At 53.8% G+C, this 23100-nt stretch overlaps 1 protein-coding gene across 5 annotated transcripts in view; it reads right to left on the reverse strand.

The window, feature by feature from the left end:
• Positions 1–4881: 4881 nt before the first annotated feature.
• Positions 4882–23100, reverse strand: part of NXN (nucleoredoxin) — a 141300-nt gene continuing 123081 nt past the window's right edge. For 3 of the 5 annotated variants that reach the window (XM_059049051.2, XM_059049052.2, XM_067021649.1), the window contains exons 6-8: positions 11318–11497; positions 9438–9562; positions 4882–6519 (exon numbers count right to left, since the gene is read on the reverse strand). In XM_059049051.2, the coding sequence (XP_058905034.1) occupies positions 6337–6519; positions 9438–9562; positions 11318–11497 (488 nt within the window). In that variant the 3' untranslated portion in view covers positions 4882–6336. The remainder of the gene's footprint in view (positions 6520–9437; positions 9563–11317; positions 11498–23100) is intronic. The other 2 variants (XM_067021648.1, XM_059049053.2) reach the window with 2 other exon arrangements.

Consider the following 23100-nt stretch of genomic DNA (forward strand, 5'->3'; position numbering starts at 1 on the left):
ACAGCCTTTATGCTGTGTTGAACCCACAAAGGCTGGGGCCCTCCGCCAGCTTCACAGCTATAACGCCCGTCACACCAGCAGGCGAAATTGGGGGCGGTGGACACCAGAGAACAATACCACTCTATTGATAGTCTCCCAGTGCCTTGGAAAAGTGCTAAAGAAACACGTCACTAAAAAGAGTCTCTCAGAAACTAACAAACACACCACTGTAAAGCAATATACTCCAATAAAGATTTAAAAAAATAAAAAGAGGCTCATGCCTTTTCAGCACGGAACCGGTCTCCTGCAATTTTTGTCCCTGCGTTATTGTTCCTGCTGACTTTTTTTTTTTTTTTTTTTAATAAATTTTATTTATTTATTTATTTATGGCTGTGTTGGGTCTTTGTTTCTGTGCAAGGGCTTTTTCTCTAGTTGTGGCAAGCGAGGGCCACTCTTCATCGCTGTGCGCGGGGCCTCTCCCTATCGCGGCCTCTCTTGTTGCAGAGCACAGGCTCCAGACGCGCAGGCTCAGTAATTGTGGCTCACGGGCCCAGTTGCTCCGTGGCATGTGGGATCTTCCCAGACCAGGGCTCGAACCCATGTCCCCTGCATCGGCAGGGGGATTCTCAACCACTGCGCCACCAGGGAAGCCCCCTGCTGACTTTTATTGCAAAATAAAAACCAATGAAAGAACAACAAACCCTGTACCTTGTCTTTGTTCAGAAAAACAAAGCACCGCAGAAGAGCACACCTAGCAAGTCATTCTATCATCCTGGGTGTAAGAAGAAAAAGACATTTACATCCCATTCACTTGATAGTCAGTGACTTGTATACCACGCCTTGTGAGTTCTTTTTGTATATTTGTGGGTATAACTTAGCAGAGGGGAGGGCAAAATTTTCTTTTCTTTAAAATGATTACAGGGGAAGCAAACGGTGGTGAAGCTGTTTGCCTAGTGATGAAAATTAGCCATCTGGAATTATTCTCAGTTTTGAGGCCAATATTTATGTCGCCATTTCCCCGAGAGACAGGAATGAAAACTGAGCAGTATATGACAAGTACAACACATCGCTTGGCTGAAAGAGAAGTCTTCAGAAGGTTGGCCGAGCTGCCCCTTGCTTTTGTGTTGCATGTGGCTGTGATGGTGATTTCTGCCACAAGGGGGCACTCACGCCTCAACCACTCGCGACCCTGAAGGGAAGGGTGGGGATTTTTCCTGGATGTAACTTGTGAAAGAGGACGGAGTCAAAGTCTCCCTCCACCACAGCGGGCCTTTTGCAAGCTGTTTGTGCTCAGAGGTGCCAAAGTTGAAGACCCACCCACATTGTCATTCATTCTCGGCAGAATCTGAAGTATAGAACACTGGACCAAAAACTAGGGAGGAAATGGACCGAAATGGGAAATAGCTGCCTCAGAAAAGACTTGCACATCTTTTCCCCTTGAATGGAGCCTCTGGGAAAGCAGCTCTGGACTAATGCTGATGTCCCCAGGTGCCTGGAACTCACACTGAGGACCCACTGCCTCGCCCCGCTTCGAGTTTCAGGGCAGGGGAGGCAGAAGGGTCCTCTTCCCTCCCCCAGCCGTGGCTACTAGCTCATGTTAGACTCTCAGTCACTAAGGCCCAGAGGGTAAGCAGACCTTGGGGGGCTGGTTTCCAGCGGGGCCTTCTGCCACCTGCCAAGGGTTATTAGCAACACCCGATGTCACCAAAAGCTGAACTGCTCCACTTCTGTTGTTCCACCACACGAAGACTCCAGGATCAGCACCTAGCCCAGGGTACCCCGACTGTGCTGTGGGCCCCTCTGGGCCAAGCCGCCTCCACCCGCTGTGGGGGCAGAACTGACTGGCCCACCTGAAAAACGTGTTTTAAAGGACACGCTCACGTAGACACCTTTAAACTCCAAGACCTCACGTCCTCTGCATCGGTGAACATGCAAAAGAAAGAAGCTAGAAGCCAGATGTGCTGCTGTGGGTGACTTGACAGTCCCTGAACCAGGGTCCCGCGTTACCTTGCAGCAGCTGCAGGCGCTCATAGCCTCAGGAAGCCAGGCCGCCGCTCAAAGGCCAGGTACCGAAAATCTGCATACATCACGCATGGTAGCAGCTCTGTTCTTCACATCTGTTTTGTAGGGAGGAGCAAGTTTTTTCAACTAAGGCCTCGTAGTTGGAGAAGACCATCACCAAAGCTGATCCTTCCTCAAAATGCAAGAAGAGAACTAAGGCTGGGGAGAGACGTGGCTGCAGCAGGGTCTGGCCTCCCAGCCGCCCTTGCACCTCTGTGACCCCAGGCCGGCAGAGTGGCTTGACTGGCTGGGGACTTCATATCCTCTGATATCAAAGGAGATCTGTTTTGGGGGACTGGGTCCTAATCATGCCTCCTCCCATATCCCACTTCTAGCCCGTGTGGGTGACTGACTTGTGTGAGGCAAGAAGCTCCCAGGAGTCAGACCTGAGACTGGCTGCCTTCCTGGGGGGCTGCACACTGGCCTACAGGCCTGGGGACAGAGGCTTTCATGAGGTGGCACATTATTGCATGGAAACCCGACAGCCCCTCAGAACAAGTCCTACAGCCAAATCTAGTCACACATTTCCTGACTTGGGAAGTATTTCAGAAGGCCAAGGGGGTGAGACATACTTAGGCTGAAAAAATGCAGCAGAGTTACTTCTCTTCGTGCTTTCACACTTAGGCATACCTACAATGTCCTGATGTCAGATCTACCCTCGTAGAAGTAGAAATCCCGGCCACAGAGTAGACCCGATATAAGATTTTCCAAGATCCAAGCTTTCTGTTTCCTGGAAAATATTCTACCCTTCACACATGCACCACTTGCTAATAATGAACAATCAATAATGAGGCAAATAGACAACAGCCGTTTGTCCCCAGAGCATTTTCCCTTGAGCAGCCTGCTTGGAGGAAAGCAGCGGGCGCTCTTGTCCCTGTTGATGTCAGCAAAGAGGGACTTAGGTTTGAGCGCTCACTGACCACAGCTTCTTCAGGGCAGATGGAAGATCCTGGGAGCTCCGGGCTGTCCTCGGTTCACGCCGCAGCACCTGGAGAGAAGCTGCAGGGGCACTGCCGGACCTCCCACGACCCACACCGCTCACCGGCGCCCGCCGTGTTCACCTCCTGCTCCCAGCAGGCAAGCGGGGGCCTGCCCGAGGGTGAGGTGACAGTGCACAGAATGCGTGCGCGACTAGAGGCGCTGGACCGGCTCCTCGCTCGGGCCCCTCCCATGGCTGCCACGCCCAGCCCGCGGGCCTCTCCACGTGTACACGCACACGCGTGTGTAGTTCTCCTCCGATGACCTCAGTGGGTCCAGCTGCTCCGTTCCTGGACCACATTCTGCTATGTCTATCACTGCAGAATTCCGTGTGCTGCCCTGGAACAAGGCCACAGGAGGAGAGAACAGCTTTTCGGTGGCTTTAATTAGGCAACAGGAAAAAACACAGTCTGGCTGAAAATTACCACTTGAAGCTTGGCTGATGCCAGAAAAGCAGAACAGGCTCCCTGCGTTTGGATGAGTGAGAGACATTGATTGCGAGGACACACATGGGGCGGGGGTAGCAGGCGGCCCCCTCACTCCTGGAAAAGAAGCTGATTCTCAGTCACCCTCTGGCCTTTACAGCTGCCCGCTGTACATGCCAACCCCACACATACTTTTTTTCTTAAGCAGATCTTTATTGTTGGGGACAGGTAAAAAAAAAAAAAAATCTCATCTCTGTTGTGAAAATGGGTAGAATCGGATCCGGAAGTCATTGTGGTGAACACAGATCTGGAACCCGAGGGTGGCATTTTTACAGCCACCATCCTGCCTCAGCCTGCAGGGCATAGTTTCCCCTGCTGCTGGCGGAAGACCTTGAGTATGTCACAGCTGGTGTTTTAACCTGCTTCCGATTAGCGACAAGAATTTTAAGATATTTTGGAGCTACTCAGTGCGAATTAAGATGCCACCCACTTCGTCTGCATCAATTACCTTTAAGATCTCTCGCACTATAGAGACCAGGATTTTTCACTGGTGAGGTGACCCTCCCCCAGCATTTCTCCCCCAAAGTCGCCACCGTATAAACCCAAAGCAGCTTTTTGGTAAACCTTCCCATTGCTCTTAACCTCCACACCCCCCTCCAGAAGGGGAATCCTGGTGTCAAGGGTCCAGTTGACAGTAGTGGCAAGTAGTTTAGTCGGCCCTGTATGGACCGTAGAAGGATCAAAAATGACCTAATTTTTCTGCTGCAGTGACTTGCGAGGAGGACTCGTCAACTGGGCTTTGTTTCTTTTGCCCCAGAAGGTTAAGAAGTCGCTAAGAGAGACTACCTTTGCTCCAAGGCCATCGTGGCACAGACAGAAATCCTGACCATCCTCCAAGTGAGGGTGACCTCACCTCGTCCCCACACCCCCCGCCCCCCAGGGAGACACTGGCAGGGCTCCCGGAGCAGCCCCTAGCCCTAGGACAGAGCTAGGTTTGAGAGTCTCCAACTACTACCCCATTCTTCACAGGAGGACCCATGCTCCACTCCTTGTGTTTCTCCAACTGGGCTTCTCAGGCTTCTGAGCACGTGTTCCCGTGAAGGGGGGGGAAATGAACACGTGTCCACAAGGATGTCTGTAATCTGAGACTCCACCCCCTGCAATAGCAAGTCAAACCCGGAGAGGTGGCGGCCAGAGCTCCAGCGGAGGATCTGCCTCTGGCGCTCTAATCCAAACGAGCATCCCGGCTTCCAGAGGATTCGACAGATGACCGCGTTAGGGCTTGGTTCTCAAAAATTCTGAAACATAGCTGCCAAATATCCAGTGAAAGTCAAGAGGATCTTGTGTGTCCCCGTTCCCCCCCCCCCCACAGCCCACCCCATGGAGCACAACACAAGCCAAAAGATTTTTGTTATGAAGGACAGGAATGGCCAAGTGGTTGGTAACGTCCAGAGATGCCCGTTTTATTTCTTACTAGGTGACTGCATTTCAGGCTGGTAACAGTAACAGTCTAATTACCAACTAAATTTGTACCTCTGAACTACAAATCAACAATCCCACTCAGCAAGGAGCGACGGTGTCAACAGCTAATTGGAGGGGGCTGGGTTTTCCAAATAAATGGTCTTGATTGGCTGTGAGTGGAGCCAGGGGTGAGGCCTGAGATTATTTGAAAGGCCCTGACTTCTGACTGAGATAGGCTGAAACCCTGTAAGGCCCTAGGCAAAGCCTTCCATCCCAAATCCTAAGAGCACAGCTGTTAGCTTCCTTTCTGTGGTCAGTTCAGCCCAAACAAGGAGCTGAGCTGGGCCCGGCAGAGCAGACCCAGGGCCTACTCTTAGCTGACCTATCTTTGGCCTGCACTCCCACCTCAGGGCACAGCCCTTTCTGCAGGTTCTTAGGAAAAAGCTAGGCTTCTGGTAATTTTTTTTTTTTTTTTTGTCTCTTTGAAGTTCTGCTTTGAGAAGAAAAGGGAATGCAGGGGTAACCAAGGTTGAGCAAGGGCACCTCAGCACAGCTCCAGCGGCCCCAGGCCCAGAGCCGGGCTGAGTCAGGTCTGCGCTGGTGAGCGGTGCTCCTCTGGGAACACAGGACCACCGCGTCTTCTTGGGAAGATGTCCAAGGGGGAGAACTTAGTAACAACGTTCCAGGATTGTAGGGGCCGTTCATCTGAGAAGGTAGAAACTGGGAGAAGGTCAAGATCAAGTTAGAAAGAGCTAGGAGGAAGGAATGAGCAGCTCCTTCTTATCACATGGGAGGCGCTCCATCAAAGTAAGCAATTACTACGTGAATCATTACCGTAGCTACTCTCTTCCTCACCAGAAAAGAACACAAACTTCCTTTGAGGGCTGGAGAGCCCCTGCCCAAGAACCGGCTGACAAGCTGGTGTTTTTCCCTCAGACCAAGACAGACCAAGTCACTTAGGAAAGGACGTCCTCGCCAGCAGCTCTGCACCGAAGCCTCCACCCGCCACGCGTGTGGCCTCTGAACCCTCGGGCTCTGCATGTACGTGCTGGCACCTAAGGCAGAGCCAGAGCACCGATGCTCTGTCCCTTGGTGCCCACTTGACAGAAGAACAGCCTGGCAAATACCTCACCAAGAGCTAGGGACCAAGAGAACGCTGCAGTCCCAGTTCGGGCCGGGTTATGCCAGCCCCGCGGATCCCAAGCAGAGTCTCCAAACACGGAGGTTCTGTTGCAGCTGGAGAGGCTGCGCACCCTAGGGTGCTAGCTGAGGAGTTAATGCAGAAAACAAGGCACCACAGAGAGGTGGGACACTTGGGTTGTGTGATTCGGTCGGTACACCCTGGGAAAGTCCAAGGGTGGAGGGAAGGGCGGGGGGGGGGGGGGAGGAGAAGAATGAGTTTTAAATAACATCCGGGGAAGCTGGAGCCCGACTAGATGGGCTCTGGTTTGAGCTTTTCTGCTAGGAAGTCATTCACAAAGGCCTCCACAATGGCAGGGGTGATCTCCTCCACGTCCATCACGTACTTGGCCCGGGCTGACATGTCCAGAATGGTGAGCAAAGGGGCAGCCTCGGGCAGGTTGGTGTAATCTCGCAGGGAGTCGGTCATGTCATCCTGGAAGTCACCAGAGGGAAAGAAAACCAGTAAGTTTTCAAGAAAGAGGGTAGAGAGTCCCCTGGGCCCGGACTCCCCAGACGGCCTAGGAATGGAACCACTACATCATCCTGGAGAGCAGCTGCCCTCCAGCAAAGATGGGCTCTCAGAATGGGGAGCAGGGGACCCTGCCCTGCCAGGGGGAGGGGGAGTCTGGTTCATAACATCCTCTCTCTGCATCACGCCAAACGCCAGGCAAGTCATCTTTTCTTATGAGCACGAAAGCAGCTTTAACTTCTGAAAATGGGATGTCCTTTGATTACCTACTTCTGCAACCAACTCTCAATTATCTGCAGCCCCACTGTGGGCCCAGGCCAATCTGGACTTCAACTTCAGAATGTTTTTAAGAAAACAGCCCACTGGCCCCAAACCCACAGCTGCAGCAGGGGCAGGAGTTACACCGCCGGTTCACAAGCCAGGGCCCTGAAGTGCTACTGAAGTTTACACGGGTCGCTGTATTAATCACACATCCCCAGTGACTGCCCTGAGGAATTTCCTTAGTATCAGGTGTAGCTTTATTAACTATAAAGGCAAAGAGAAATCCAAAGACAAGGAGAAAGATTTGTAAGGGAGCAACCATCTGAGATTACCTTTCACGCTGCTCATAAAGGAAATGGACTCTCTATACCCATCCCCAGGTTGCCTTACCATAAAATGTGCAAAATTCTCCACTGAATGAAAAGGCCTGAGTCGCCCTGCCGAAAAAGGGCTCGAGGTATTCCTGGCCTTAAATGCTGGTGAGCTGGAGGCTCAATGGTTTCTGAGACAAAAAACATTTCTTTCTGAAAGGGCAGTTCTTTAGGAAAGATGATTCGTTATTGTCTTTCTTTCCCCCACCCTATAAAGAGCACGCACTTCCCAGCAATGCCGGGTGATTCAGCATCTCTGGCAGCGTTCACCCAACTCAGGGCCTCCATCTGGGTTAATAAACAATCTTCACGATAAACAGAGGGGAGACACCTGGACAAATACCATACATCCAATTCCTGCTAGGAGGCCAAGCCAGAGCCCGCTGCCTCCCCTCCACTTTCCCTGGAGCAAACAGAGGGAGATGAATTTTAACGTCTGTTAAGGCTTCAGAAGGGGCAACTTCTGCCTGCGGGAGAGGACAGGATCAAGACAAAGCCGCGCCCGCTCAGTCCTGGGGGGATGTGAAGGGCCTAAGTCCAGGGCTCAGAGGCCCCCCGTGGGTGCCTGACGTCCCAGTGCCCTGTGCTCGCTCCTTCCTGGCTGCCTTGCTTCTGAGGTCAGAGAACTGGACCAAGAGAGGTGCAGAGCAGGGGAAGGCCTGGCAGTGGGTGGGAGAGCTGGAGTAGCGGAGGCCCCTGGGCCTCGACCCAACCTCCTGGTCCAGGCTGGGTGGCCCCGTCTACCAGACCCGTGCGGACAGAGGGAGGGAGAGCACGGCTTCTGGAGTCAGTCCTCATCTCACGTTCACTCCTCTCTCTGCCACCCACTTAATGCAGGCCTTTGGCAAGAAACTTCTCGGAGCCCAGGTCTCCTAAAACCTGTGAAACGGATTCAATAATGGCTCACGTGGGGCTCCGGGCGGCGGACTCGAAGCCGTCTCAACCTCTCTCAGCCTCACCCTCCTCTCATCTGTGGGACGCTAAGGATGACGTTCCCTGCTCCTCACGAGGTGAGGAGCACGTGGGTGGTCGAGGTGAGGCACGCCGCTCGGGCCTGGCCTATAGGAAACCTGCCATTGTTCCTTTCCAGCCACGTTTGTAACGGGGCCACTGGAGCCCTCCAGCCCTGCCCCCGCACTGGCTCCGCCCTTTCTCCTCTGCGCCCATCTTTTCTCTCCGAGCCCGTTCGAAAGGGGTTAGAGTTTCATACATTCAGAGCGGCTTCCATTTGTGCTTTGTGTGGGGCGGGCTGGGGACCCCCAAGGCAGGGCCCTGTGAACCTGCTTTGTTCCCTCCACCCCACGGCTGGGCAGGGTGACTTCAGCTGCCTTCCAGGGACCCGCAGAGCAGGGGCGGCTACTGAGGTGATGAATCCCCTGGGATCCAAACACAGTGTGAAATGAGCAGGGGCTCGGACCAGCTGGAGTGGTACAGATGGGAGCCAGGAGGGCAGGGGGCTTTGAAACGTGTATCCGTCAGTAACTGGCTTAGGCCGGCGCCCGGGTTGGGGGAGGCAGCGGCGCCTGTGCGGAGGGTGGCTCCAGCGTGGGGACCGGGGGGGACGCGGCTGCGGCCATCTTGCAGATTCCACGTGTGCGGGACCCAGGCTCCCAGACCTCCGGGGAGGCGGCCCAGCTTAAGGGCCCGCCCTTCGCCCCTCCCCCTCCCCCGGTGGAGAGTCTTTTGCTCCATCGAGCCCAGCTGAAGGCCCTCCAGGGACAGGCCTGGGGTGGGAGAGGCAGGGATGCCAGGAACGTCAGCACTCTCCCTGGGCTGGAAGGGTAATTGCAGGTCGGAGTGGTGGTCGGATCCCCGCCGGCATCCCTTGATGGGAAAAGGCCCCCCTTGCGGGCCGGGGGAGGGGACTAACCAAGAAGACACTCTGTAAAGCATCAAGAGCTTGGTTTGGACCCAGCCAGAGGGAGTAAGTGTTGATAGCGATCTTTGTGGCTCCCCAGCAGCGGGGTGGGCGTAGCCTGGGTGCAAGGGGGTGGGGGTGGGGGCTCCGTCATGGGAGGGCCTCCTGTGGCCCTGAGACTGCTGTGTGTGAGAGATGGCAAGGAGGAGGCGGCAGGAGCCAGAATTGGTTTTCCTTGACATCTTTTTATGCTACATTTGTTTGTGGAGCCTTCTGGAAGCGTGGTCACCCCAGACCCCCTTCAGACATCCCTTGCCAAGGGCTGTATCACTGGTGTTCTAAAAGCCGGCCAGCTGAGCCAGCCCCGGGGGCCAGGCCGCAGCAGCACTCACCTCCCCCGCCACAAAGAACAGAAGCGGCGCCTCCTCCTCTTTGGCTTTGTACTTGGCGATGATCTTCTCAGCTATGGGCTGGATCAGCTGCTTGGCCGCCTCAGACTCCCCGTCATCCTCCGAATCTGTGACAGGGGAGAGAAAGACACAAAGACGCGCTGGCTTGTCAATCAAGGTGGAGTGGTGCCTGGGTCCGGGGCCTGACTTGCCCATCTGAGCAGCCCCCGAAGGGAAGAGAAGCCTCCCCTGGGACACCAGCCTCGCCTCCTGGGTGCAGGAGCGTGTGTCCCCAGGCACAGGCCAGCTTGCTTGCTGCTCTCACACACAGGCTGTCCTGAACCATGCCCCCAGGAAGAACTCGCTTCACCGAGTGGCGCTAATGCCCAGGCGAACAGCAATCCTTTTCATTGAGCTCTTCACAAACCCACCTTGGAAGCTAAGCCTCCCCTAAGCCAGGACCTGAGGTCCCGGCAGTTTTTCCTCACAATCACAGAATGAGATGCCATGACCACGGATCTCTGACTTCCTAATGGAAATGGCAGAACTGGTGGTGGTGGGTCAGGACTGCGGTCTGACCAGCAGCTTTGGTGGCGGTTGGGAGGCACCAGGGCACTGGCAACTTCACAGCTGGCAGCAGGACTTGGCTGGGAAGGGACAGGCTGACTGCAGGGGAGAACCCCCAACCGGGCTCCCAGAGCCCCCTCTGGGCATCTCTTGCCTCCAGTGAAACGGCAGCATGGGAGCAACCTACTCCTGCTGAACCCTGAAACCGAGAGCAAGCGCAGACCGGGGGTGGGTGGAAACAGGTGCCCACACAGGACCTTCACCCAGAAGTGCCGCACCGCCCGGGAGGCCCAGTGCGCAGGCTCGGCACCACAGTTAATTAGCTCCGTGATGCTGGGAACTCGCTTTGCCTCCCTCGGACCCTATTTCCACATCTGCCAAGGGCCAGTGAGGTTCCCTACAGTCCCTCAGTTCAGAATTGCTTCCCAGGCCCCAGGATGTGGGCGCGTGAGCCTGCCTAGGAAAGCCCCAAGGTGAATGGTCCCCCAAGGCCAGCCCCTCCCAGGGCCTCTGTCCTCCAAGCACAGGGCCAGCCTGCAAGTCATTTTGCTTCAGGATTCCCTCAAGTCCGCATGTTGGCTCCCCGCCTGGGGGCCCCTAAACCAGACTTCCAGAGAATGGGGGTCGGATGCTGCCTGCATTCTCCAGCCCCCTCACTGCGGTGCATATGGCAGCCGCTCAGCCATGATTCCGGTACCCATATTTACTTTGAGTTGGAACCAAGCAACGAGTCCCAAGGCAGAGGGCAAGGTGGCCCTTGGCCAGCAGTTGCTCCGTTTGCAGAAGGAACCAGGGTCACCCCATGGGGCCCGCAGGGAGCCTGGAGTGGGTGTTCTGTGTCCTCCTGCTGTCACCCACTGAAAGTCAGAGTGGGAGAGGCGGGGAGACTGAGGGGCTCTCAGCCCCGAGATGCCGCCCGAGGCCGGGCCCTGCTCCAGCCACCCTGGGGCAGCTCCTCAGAGCACAGGTGAGCGGCAGCAGCAGCTGAGCCTCGGCCTAAGGGGCCCCGCCCCCCACAGCTGCTGTGCTGCAGCCCGGCCCCCAGCAATGGTGCTTCTCATCCCGAGGCCGAGGGCTTCCTCCCGGGCTGACCTCTTCTTCCCAGCTGGCAGCCGGGAGCAGCTAGGAAGGAAAGCGCAGCAGCAGCTCCCAGAACACCACCACCCACAGGGGAGAACCTCGAGTAGATCACTGGGGTCAGAAGCACGGCAGCCGCGGAGACAAAGGCCCAGGCTCTGCGTTGCTGGCGACAGAAAGAAGGTGCGGGGAGCTCTGCCCATCCCGTCCCACCCTGGGGCTCCCGCTGTGCTTCATACCTACAAAAAGGACGAGGCAGGGGCCCTCGTTGAGCTGCACGGCGTTGGAGTCGGAGAGCTCCAGCACGGGCTTGGGGTGCCACGGGAAGCCCCTGCAGTCCTCGTCATTCAGCACCTCCACCCGCCCCTGCCGCGTGATCACCTCCCCTTGTGGGTCCAGCACAATGAGGGTGGGGATACCTGCAAGAGAGGGCGCGAGATTGGCCCCGGACCCACAGCCCATGGGACGGCCCCCTAGGGCACAATTCAGCAGCAGAGCCCTGGGATGGAAGCTGGGCTCAGCCTCTGAAGAGCCAGGGAGCCCCCCGGGGCTGGCAGGTAACTTCTCCACGGGAGCCTAAGCAAGTCACTCCCCCGCCCCCCCCCCCCCCCCCCCGCCGCCTCCTAGTGAATGCACTGCAGCTCCCACCTCATCCTACCGCCACGTAAAGATCAACAAGGCTGTGCATTTCAGAACTCAGCACGGGGGCTTGGCACACAGAAGCAGAGAAGTCCTAGAGAAGTCCCCAAGAAGCAGGTGCTGCTCCCATACCTGCAGGGAGTCTAAACCCCATGAGGTGGTGTGAACACCCACTCCCCTGCAATGTAGACCAGCACAGGTCAAGGGCAGGAGGGCCGCACCCGTGCGAGCACAGGGGACCTGTTAGGGGGAGGAGCCTGGGACAGGGGCTGCCAGGGGCAGGAGGACGGGAGGAGGACAGCCGGCCACCATCTCCAGCCCTGCTGCTTGGGGAGGTTCCAGCATTCGCTCTGAGGGGGGCTGGGGTAAGAAATGCAACACAAAGTGCCCCGCAAACCACAGCCCGCCTCTAACCATAAAGCCTCCGGTGGAAAACCAGAGGAGATCCCTCCCGGGTTACAGTCGCATGTGGTTTTTCCACCTCCCTGTTCTTTGTACCCCATTCCCCGCTGCTTCTCCTCCAGCCATCACCCACAGAGGCAGACTCGGCCCTGCCCTTTGGGGATACTTGTCTCTCCACTGGCAGCTGGTCCCCTCCCCCCTTGCACTAACCAGCTGCCTCCCCTCTGGAGCTGACTGGAGCTTTAATTTTATATGGGCCAGGGAAAGCCAGACCAATTTAGTATTTATAGATTCCACAGCATTCAGTCGGTAATCTGCTCCACTGACATTTTACTTCGCCACGGGGGGGCGATGCTGAGGTACCAGAAATACAGCCCTGGTGTTATGACCTGCATGGTGGCTGGGGCGGCGGGCATGCAGTGGTGAGCCTGTCTGCAAAAGGAAAAACGACTCTATTATGTTCACACCTATTAGAAGGAGTGGCTTGGCATGTTGGGGAACTGGTCCAGTGAGAAACAGACTCTGGGGACTGCCTTTCCCACAACCCACATCATATACAAACACACGTGGCCGCAGCCGGCACACTCGGGCTTTCAGGATGCGCCCAGAGCTGTCCGGGCCTCCTGAGCTGTGTGTCAGAGTACAAGAGACTCGGGGCATTTCCAGCCTCATCCTCACAATAGCATGTCATCCCCCAGAGGCCTGGGGCCCACATCAGGTGTATCCCCAACCCGGATCGGGCTGGGCTTGAGTCACAAGCCTGAAGGGAGCCTGGGGCTGGGCCCACGACACGACAAGGCTGGCCAGCTGCAGACACACGCCTCCCCAGCACCATGCCTCATCTCAAAAATGCCTTGGCAAAGTTCTTTAATCAGTTTCTGAAATGGGGCAATTTCAAGTGTTGGGTTAAACCAGGGCCTGCCCACTGCTCTGATGAGACACTGCGGCAGGCCTGTTTGTAGCCCAGACGCGGGATGCTGAGTTGGTCTGTGGAGGGCGGGCAAGCAGGCACAGAGGAAGGACAGAGAAGGCAGGAGAAGTCAAATCCAAAGGCAAAAAAGCTCACTTCCCGGTTTGGTGCCTCGGTTTCTCCAAGTGACTAAGGGGCTTCTTTGTTGCCACGGCTGCAGCCTCTCTCCAGTCATTGCTGGTGGGGACCAGGACGGCAGGGCAGGGACACAAGCCCCAAGCTGGCTGCTGTGGAGTCCCCGCCAAGTCCACAGAGGAACAGCTCCCCTGGGCCCCCGGGTCTCCCCACTCCTCCCCCACAGCTACGTGAAAGCGAAGTCCCCCTTGTATTTGGCGCTTTGAGCCCAAGATGATGAGTGCGTGTGACTGTGGAGTGTAAACAGAAAGCGACTCGGTACAATGGCCACAGACTTCAACCAAGAGAAGCCCATTTCCGGCACACGGACGGAGAAGAAGAATCAACAAGCATCGGGCCAGGCCGCCTTCCCATCACCGGATCTTGGGTTAGCTTGGCCCTGGAGCCCTAAGTGTGTATGTTCCTCCAGAGATGAACCAGCGGGTGAGAGAAGGAAGCTTGCTCTCAGGGCACCTGCTCTGTGCTCCGCACGGGGCGTGGGACCTCACTCACTCCTGGAAGTACGATTATCCTCATTCTGCAGACGTCCGAGGTGCCTACCCAAGGTCGTCCAGCCAGTAAGTGGCCACGGTGGGACAGGAAGCCTGGTCTGCCTGCTGGAAAAGCTGCTGCTCTTTCTACCAGGCCGGCCACTGGCAGGGGCTCTCACAGCCCCGGGTCGGGGACTCTCATCCCCAAGGAGGAGCTGGGCAGGGCAGGCCCTGCATCCACACTTTCTGCACCACCCACCTCCCTCTTCTCTGAGGCTTTGGGGAAGGAGGCTGAGATACGATCACTTCTCCCCTTTCTCCCCCGCCCCCCACCCCATCAGGCCTTTCCTGCTCCCCCTGCCCTTGAAGCAGGTTCCCCGAAGCAGAGACTTCTAAGGAGAACATAGGGCAGAGCCTCTTATGGGAAACTTAAAGGGAATGGAAAATTTCTAATCAATGCCTTTGTACAAAATAACTGCCACCCCAGCAAGGGGCTTCACTGAAGGGAATCAAAAGGGAGCAGTTCGTCTCTGCTTCTCTTGAACTTGTCATTTCCCAGCTGGGATGGCTGGAACGGCTGGAGGACGAGTACAGTAAGAATTCTAAGGGAGATCCAGGAAAGTCACCGAACTGCTCAGAGCCTCATTTCCACACCGTCAAATGGGGGTAGTGATAGTTTCCTGTCTCGCTTGGGGGCTGGAAGTAAAATGACAAGTAGAAAATGCTTTCGGGCAGACCATCTGGCACACAGTAAGTACTCTGTAAATATTGGCTCTTATTATAAATAAGTTCATCATTATTTTTTTTAATCATCCCTAAGTTGATCATTTGGCTTGCGAGAAGGGACAGAAGACTGGTGCCTTGCTCTCGTGAGATAAACAGAAACCTCCACGCTGGCTGGAGGAAGTTCGCTAAAGAAACAGAACACCGAGGCGACGTCAACACCACAGGGAGGGTTCCAGGCACGGTCTAATGCTGCCACGTGTGCGGTTGGCGTTCCCTCGCTTGCACCACCCCAAGCTTAACCTCTGCGAGTAGAACACACACTCTATGCTCCTAGAGAGGGCTTCAGCCCCAGGCCCCCGCCCAGGGGAGCTTGGGTGGACCACAGCAGTGCCTCAGAATCCCCTTCAGCATCTCCCCGAAAACCTTGAGAAGAAGGAACAAGGCCTAAGAAGCCGGCTCCATACTGTTTCCTCCTGGGAGGAGCCGATTTGTGCATATTTAAAACCATCTCAAAGCCACGCGTGGGATTTCCCTGGTGGCGCAGTGGTTAAGTATCTGCCTGCCAATGAAGGGGACACGGGTTCGAGCCCTGGTCCGGGAAGATCCCACATGCCATGGAGCAAGCACCATGCGCCACAACTACTGAGCCTGCGCTCTAGAACCCGCGAGCCACAACTACTGAGCCCATGCGCCACAACTACTGAAGCCTGCACGCCTAGAGCCCGTGCTCCACAACAAGAGAAGCCACCGCAATGAGAAGCCCATGCACAGAGTAGCCCCAGCTCGCCGCAACTAGAGAAAGCCCGCGCACAGCGACGAAGACCCAACGCGGCCGAAAAAAAAAAAAAAGCCACGTGCGTGGAGACTGTCCCACAGCTGCGTTTGGTTGCTTTCCTATCACCAAGGAGAGAGGGAGTTTCCAAGGAGGTGGTGGGTCTGGGGCAGTACCTGGGGGTGGGAGAGGACCTGGTCAGAGCCGTAACCCAACTTTGTTTTTCTGCTTCTAGATGGCAGTGTGATCGCAAAGATTGCTGGCAGTGGGGAAGAGAAAGGGGAGGAAAAGCAGACCCCAAGACAGGAAGAGTGGGTTAGGGCACGTGGCAGGGCGAGTGGTTACGTGATCACGGAAATAAATGGTCATCATGAACACTCTAGCAGTATGGAAATGTTTGTAATACATGGATGAGTTGAAAATGCAGAATACACAGTGCTATGTGTACAATTACAACTATGTAGAAATATGCTTGAAGACAGAGACCAAAAGGACTCAGAAAAGTGAAAACAGTTGTGCTAGGAAGGCAGGAATGTGGGTGAAATAGATACATATTTGAGTTTTGTTAAATGGTATTATGATGAATGCACTAACGTTAAATAAAAATCAAACAGGAACCGTAGGGCAGCAGGGGTAGGATGAAAATACAGACCACGCCTTGGCAACATCAGCCCCAGTTCCGTTCGTCACATCCCTCTTTTCCTCCCCCTCCTACTCCCCCAAACCTTGCCCTACTGGGAGAGTTAAGGAAAGGAAGAAGGCAGCTGGTTTGAGTGGTGAAGCTCAGAGAAACCCAAAGGAGGTCAAAGGGATGAGTCTGGGCCCACTTGAACTTGGCCAGAAGGCCTGCGTCAGGAGGCACAAAGAAGACTTTTTTTTTTTTTTTTTTCTTACCATGCCACGTGGCATGCGGGAATCTTAGTTCCCGGACCAGGGATTGAACCCGAGCCCCCTGCAGTGGAAGCTCAGAGTCTTAACCACTGGACCGCCAGGAAGTCCCAAAGAAGACATTTAAAATGGCAGCATTCTTGTAATACAGAAAAGCCAGAAATGACCAAGTATCCACTGACAGTGGAACTGATAAACCCTCTGTGGTACAACAAAGCACTTCACAGCACTGAAATAAACCAGATGTAAATATCAACAGGGATAAATCTCAAAAACATAATGTTTAGTGAGAAAAGCAAGCTGCATTATGATATTACAGCATGTCAGCACTTAAGTACACTTCTAAAAACACACCAGCACGACTATACATGACTCATGGATTCAGAGACGCAGTGAACATCTGACAACAGATGAGGCATATTCACAATGAATGGATGATAGTGTCACCGCTCTCCCCCACTGGGGAGAAAAAAGGGGCAATGCTCCACGGAGGTGTAAAGGGAACCCCACTTGGTCTGTGTTTAATGCTCCCATTCCTTGATAAATACCTCAGGCAACGTCAGATCTAGGTGATGGCCACGTGGGTGTTTGTTACATTATTCTTTGTCCTTTCCTGTTCTTCCTTTTTTTATGTTTTCAGAATGAAACAAGATGAGCAGAGAAGAGCCCTGAGGCTGCTCTGTAGGCCCCAAGACAGCCCCCAGCCGCCCTCCCCAGGCCCAGGGGGCCAGCTCCACAGAGCCTGCGCCAGCCCTTTAAATACTGAGATTTGCCTACAAAAAACACCAGCGTGGGCCCCTCGCCCTCTACTCATTGAAAAACACAATGGCTGAATGTTTCGTTTCTGTAGAAAATAAAGAGACTCTGCCTCAAGTCCATTTTGTGAAAGGGGCAGGGAAGAGGGCAAAGGAAGGGAAAGAGAGAGGAGAAGGGTGGGAAATGGATGAGAAAGGCAGGGAAAAGGGAAAAGGAGAAGAAAAAGCCAGAGGATAAGAATAAGGAATAAGAGAGCAACAGAGAAACAGAAGATAAATAGATCCTGGGAGAGCGACGGGCCTCACACAACTGCCTCCCAGCCTTCCCTGCTGCTCTCCTGGTGGCAGGGGCTCCGTCCACCCCAGGCCCTGTCCGCTGGCCCCAAAGGCAGGGGTGGGGGTGGGCGGGGGGAGAGGAACAAAGCCAGCGAGGGCCTCTAACCCAGGAGAGAAGGGGCTCTGAGCCTCCCGGCGCAGAACGTGGTATTCTCCAACAGCCAGCATTAGAGAATTGCTAATGGGATCTGCCTTTTGCCAAGTGCGTCTAAACCCCTTCCTTAGAAAGGCATTTGTCAGCAGCTTATAGGGCTACAAATCCCCCAGTCTGCACAAAGCGCTGGGAGGAGGGAGGCCAACCCAGCTACTCCCCAAGGCAAAGGAAGTGGATAGAGGCCACATGCCAGGCTTTGGTGAACTCAAGCGGCCCCATGAAGACACTGCTAGCTAACACGGCCCAGGCTCAGGCTAGAGCACCCAAGGGACCAGCAACGAGCTTGGCAGCAGGTGCCTCCTCAAGGCCTGCAGCAGGTCCTGCCATCTCTGAAAGGGGTGACTGAAGGGCACAGCCTCAAGACCCAGACTCTCCCACCACCACCTAGAGGGACACCTGAACGAAGTGGCAGCATCTTAGGCAAGGCCTCCTCGGGATGCTGGAAGATACTGAGAATCCGGGGGCGCCCTGAGCCCAGCTCCCAAGAGGCTCAGAGGACTCCAGGTTCTTCTGCATTGCCCATTTTCACCCAAGCCTGTCCAGGTGACACAGAGGAGCTCTGCCCTCATGGGCCTCAATACGGTCTGATGAAGTCATTTGCGTGCTGTAAGGCCCAAAGACAGGCCAGGTGGAGGTGGCTCAGCTTGGGTGCGGGCAGGGGCAGGTACCTCATACTGCTCTGTGAAAAGAACCCTCATCAAAACGTTCAGGAGGAGACAGAAAGTGGGGTGAGCGACCGGGACAGAGTCAAGCAGGGGGCATGAGCTGTCCCAGATAAGAGCCCTGCGGGGTTTGCAGAAGTCCAGACAGTCGGTGGCACCCTCCACTGACTCTGCATATGTATGGAGTGTATGTACGTGCACATCGTGATACTGTAACATAATGAGGTGTATATATTTGGCCTGCATCCCCAGCTCCTGGCACAGAGCTCCTAAAACCCCCATAATTCCCTGAATGATTGGGGTGATAGGAACATCTTTTGTTATAATATTTGGTCTTAGTCCCAGATCCTGACACAAGAGCTTCCAAGACTGCTGGAATGGAAGTGGCAAGAGAGTGTCTTTTCGGATGCTCGCAAGATGCCGGGTCTAGGTCACCAGAGAGACGTGGTTAGAAGGTTGGAACGTTCAGCTCCACACCCTTGACCTCAAGAGCTGGGGAAGGGAGAAGGGCTGGAGGTTGAGTTAATCACCAATGGCCAATGATAAACTCCATAAAGGCCCCAAAATGATGGGGTTCAGAGAGCTTCCAGGTTGGTGAACATGTGGAAGTGCTGGGAGGGCGGTGCACCCGGAGAGGACATGGGAGCTCTCTTTGAGCAAGAAAGAAGCAAAGGGATGGTGAGACACACAGATGTGCTGAGTACGGACCCGATGATGTAAAAGATGCTTCGTGGGCTTCCCTGGTGGTGCAGTGGTTGAGAATCCGCCTGCCGATGCAGGGGACACGGGTTCGTGCCCCGGTCCGGGAAGATCCCACATGCCGCGGAGCGGCTGGGCCCGTGAGCCATGGCCGCTGGGCCTGCGCGTCCGGAGCCTGTGCTCCGCAACGGGAGAGGCCACAACAGTGAGGCCCGCGTACCGCAAAAAAAAAAAAAAAAAAAAAAAAAAAAAAGATGCTTCATGGTGGAGAGGAGGGAGACTGAGGGAATTCAGGAGAGGCGGCCATACCCCCACTAAAGCAGGTCTGCTGAGGAGAGAGACACTCACCCAGGGGGGGAGTCTGGGCCATGGGAGATGCCAACAGGGAGGAAGGGGATGGCCCCGGGGCCTCAGGTCCCCAGCCGGCCCCTGCTCCACATCCCCGTCACTCCGCTCCCGGTCCAGCCTGTGCAAGGCTGCAAAGGCGTCTTCTCAGCAACCCCGCCCCCTAGAACAGGCTGTGGATTTTCTCTACCTTATATTTTGGTAGTCAAACGCAGTGGGATGCTGACTGGTAAGATCAATGGAAAATGCTGCCAAAGAACTTACCAACAGCTAATGCACAGGGGACCCCCCCCCAAAACGCCATGAAGCTGAAGTACCCTGTGAGGCTGGAAGGAGGCAGAGGCCGCCTGGGCCACCTGCCCTAGAGCCCAAGGGAGCAGCCTCTCTCTCCCCACAGGTAGGCCTGTCGTGAGCCACAGCCTGAGGTCTGGCTACAGTGGGAGCTCAGTGAGTCCATCAGAAATATCAGAGGATAACATGCCACTGGGATTTCTCTTCCAGTCTAGCTTAAATGTCACTACTGCACTGATCTCCCCTTAATCAAATTTTTCAAAAAGCTCCAAAGCCCAAAGCGCCAAGTTCAAGGACCACAGCCTGGTGCTCAAGGCCTGCTGTGATGTGGCGTCACCAGCCTTATTACCCAGTCTGCCCTGTAGTCCACCATGGACATCCTACTCGGGCCTTTGCCCTGGAATGTCTCAAACCCTCTACCTAAACCCCATCCATTCCGTAAGGCCCCGCTCTAGAGTCAGCTCCTCCAGGAAGCCCTCTGGGCTCAAGAGCTCCAAGCCAGAGTCTCGCGTGAATTCAGACTATTCCGCTGTGTGCCCTTCATTAAATGCTGCCTTGAAAAGGATCCTGTGTGGCTCCTCCACACTCTCGTTTCACCGTGCTTTAGTGCATCTCTGGCTTCACAGGGCCAGAGGCGGACAGACAGATCAGAGTCAGCCGGCAACGTCTGACAGGCTGCTTGCAGGAATGACTCCTAAGGCTTAGCCAAAGAGGTCAGTGATCGAGGGAGCAGTTGGTAGAAAACCCTGTGCCAGGGAGAGAACCCAAGAGTGAGGAAGCAGGAGGCAGAGAGCTGGGAAAGCAGGCTGGTCCAAGCTGAGGAGGGACGAGTACAGATGGCAGGGAGTGTACACCGTGGAGCCAGGAGCAGCGGGACGGGCCAGGTGCAGGGCTGGGCTGCAGAGGACACTTGCTGGCCAGAGCTGGGTTCTTTGGTGTGGCTGCCCGGCCGCTGCTCGCCTGGGCACAGGGCCTCTCCAGATCAGCTTTCTGGTTCTCAGCCGAGGGCTCCTTCAAGTCTGGGAACCGCATATGTACTCATCCTCACACTGCCAGGCCTTAAGAGACTGAGCCAAATGAATGCATCTCTGAAAACTCTCCATTCTCTTCCTGCTCATTTGTGGTCACCCGCATCCTGGCTGTCTGGGCCACACCTAGCAACCAGGGCTCCTACGGCTGTAATATTTACATGTTGATAGCTGGAGAATCTAAAAGGAGAGTTCCCTTCTCTGCTCTCTGAAGGCAGACAGAAAACAATCAGTTTATTTTTTTTTCCTTTTTTGTCTTTTTGGCCACACCATGCAGCATGCGGGATCTTAAGTTCCCCGACCAGGGATCGAACCCACACCGCCTAAAGTGGAAGCGCGGAGTCTTAACCACTGGACCGCCAGGGAAGTCCCATGATCAATTTAATTTTTTCGTGCCCTGCCCACGTCTGACAGAAGGGTACCTCCTAGCCTCAGCTGTGTGTCCAAAACTTGTGTGGAATCTTGCAGGGTTTGTGATTTCTCCTTAAGAGATTGCTATTCTGTGCCTATCCTGCCAACAAGGGCCCCAAGAAGCATCTCACAGAGCACAGGGAGGGTAGAAACCCCCACCCTCAAACTGGCTGTGCATGATATAGACTGTCCTTTGGTAATGTATTACTTTCAGGTGACCTCAGGGCCTTAGCATCGACCACCAGAATATGACCTGCACCTCACTGGCCTCCACCTCCAAGAAAGGGCAACTCCCTTCCTCAGAGAGGAAAAGGCTGTGCTTCACTGAGGACGTGTGTTTGGAAAGAAGATGCCTCCATATACAGAGGCTGCCTGACTGAGCAGAGTGGCCGAGTGAAGCCCAGCACCCGCTCTGCTCTCTGGGACAAGTTCAGTCTTCCGAGCCCTTGTACAAAGTGACACCTATTTGACCAACACTTTTTAGTTCTTCAAAAGATATCATCCTACTGTAGTTATTTCCCAATGTAAATCCCATCTTGTCCACTCAAGGGCAGCACTGGGACACCCTTCTGGTTTCTTATTCCCCACCAAGCTCAGTGTACAGTATTGGTGGTTAGTTGGAGCTCAAGAAATAGAATCCTATGCATTTAAATCTACTCCAGCTTTTTTCCAAAAAGGATATGAGGCTGCTTAAAAAGTGCATGATATAATCCAATAAAAAATTGATGAAAACATCCCACCAAAAGGAAAACAAGGAAGGAAGAGAAAACAAAGCTAGGGTCAAGGGCACGCAGAGAAATGGTCAGCTTTGTAAAACTGCTAAAGGTGGCTACAAATTCAGCTCTGAGCATTCTAGGGGCTAAAGCAAGGAAAGAACTGTGGTCTGTGATGAAATCCAAAGTATACGGAAGATGAAAGAAAAAACAAAAAACAAGAATGCACCTCCAACTGCAAAAGAAGTTCAGTTTTTGCTGAGTGCTAGAGGGTAATTTCCTGAACATAAATTCCTACAAGTGGGATTCTGAAATTAAAGGTTTTATAGATTTTTAAGGCTTCTGGTGTACATTGCCAATTTCTCTCCTTGAAACGTTGTCCTGATTTAGATTCCTACTAGCAGCCTGCTCTCTATCCTATACCGGGGATTATCTTTTTTTGGAAAGTAGAGTTCTTTGCAAATGTGATAGACACAAATTCAGTGTTTTCATCTGTAAATCATGAATGAAAATTATTCTAAATATTTTTCTTATCCATTCTGACAACATGCATCGGGTGAATTGCCCACCTCATATCTTGTACATATTTTCAACTAAATTGTTTGTCTATCTTTCTTTTTGGACTAGTATCTGGAAAGAGCTCGTTTTCTATGAAGGATATAGATTCTTTGCCACATGTGTTATTAATACTGTTAGTTGCCTTCCTGTTAGCAAGCTTTTTGACATCCAAAAGTTTATCTTTTTTTGGTTGTAAAATCAAATATTTCCCTTTTTTCCCCCAAGTCAGTCAGTTAAATATTAAGTGCCTACTCTGTATCCAACAGTGAAACTGCCCAATTTTACTGAAAAAAGTTAGGTTAAGTAACTTGCTCAAGGTCAGTCAGCAGTAGGGGGGTAAACCCTCAGCAAATACTTGTTGAACGAATGAATAAGTGAGTTGAGAGACACGAAGTTTTACTTATCCCCACCAAGGGGCAATTCAACCCTCTGTTTAGTACCACTGGCCTAGAATCATCACTTTTCTCAAGCAATACTGCTCCTACCCCAAGGCACACATGTTTTAAGGCTCTCTGCAAGCAGAGTGCTGGAAGGAAATATTCCTGGGCCATCTCCTTTAAATGAACCAACTCGGTACCCGTCCTTCTGGACCAGTAAACCATGTCATGTCTCTCCACTTCTGCTTGGAAAGAAAACTGCTTTCATCTTTTTTATTAGTAGGAGGCGTAAGGCTCCAAAATTCTCAAAGGATCAATAGACCTAGACTTAATGCCCAAAGCGTGGGCCAGCAGCACTGGCCATCGCCTGGGGGCTTGCTAGAAATGCAGGATCTCAGCCACACCCCAGAACCACTGAATCCGAATCTGCATTTTCGCAAGATCCCCAGGGAATTCTTACGCACATCTGAAATTGAGAGTCACCAATTTCAAATGAAATATTAATTTTTTGAAACTAGCTCCTAACAAAGCCAAATGCTTACTCTAAATGGTGAAGAAAAAGGTTAAAGAACCCGATGAGTTCCCCCACAAGCTGTGGAGTTGGTGGGTAGATCTTGATTTGTCTTTTTTTTTTTTTTCCACTTTCTATAAACCAAGACACTGAGAACTCAAATATTAGCTGTTATCTGTC

Source organism: Kogia breviceps, chromosome 19, assembly GCF_026419965.1.
Source record: "Kogia breviceps isolate mKogBre1 chromosome 19, mKogBre1 haplotype 1, whole genome shotgun sequence".
NCBI classification, from domain to species: domain Eukaryota; kingdom Metazoa; phylum Chordata; class Mammalia; order Artiodactyla; family Physeteridae; genus Kogia; species Kogia breviceps.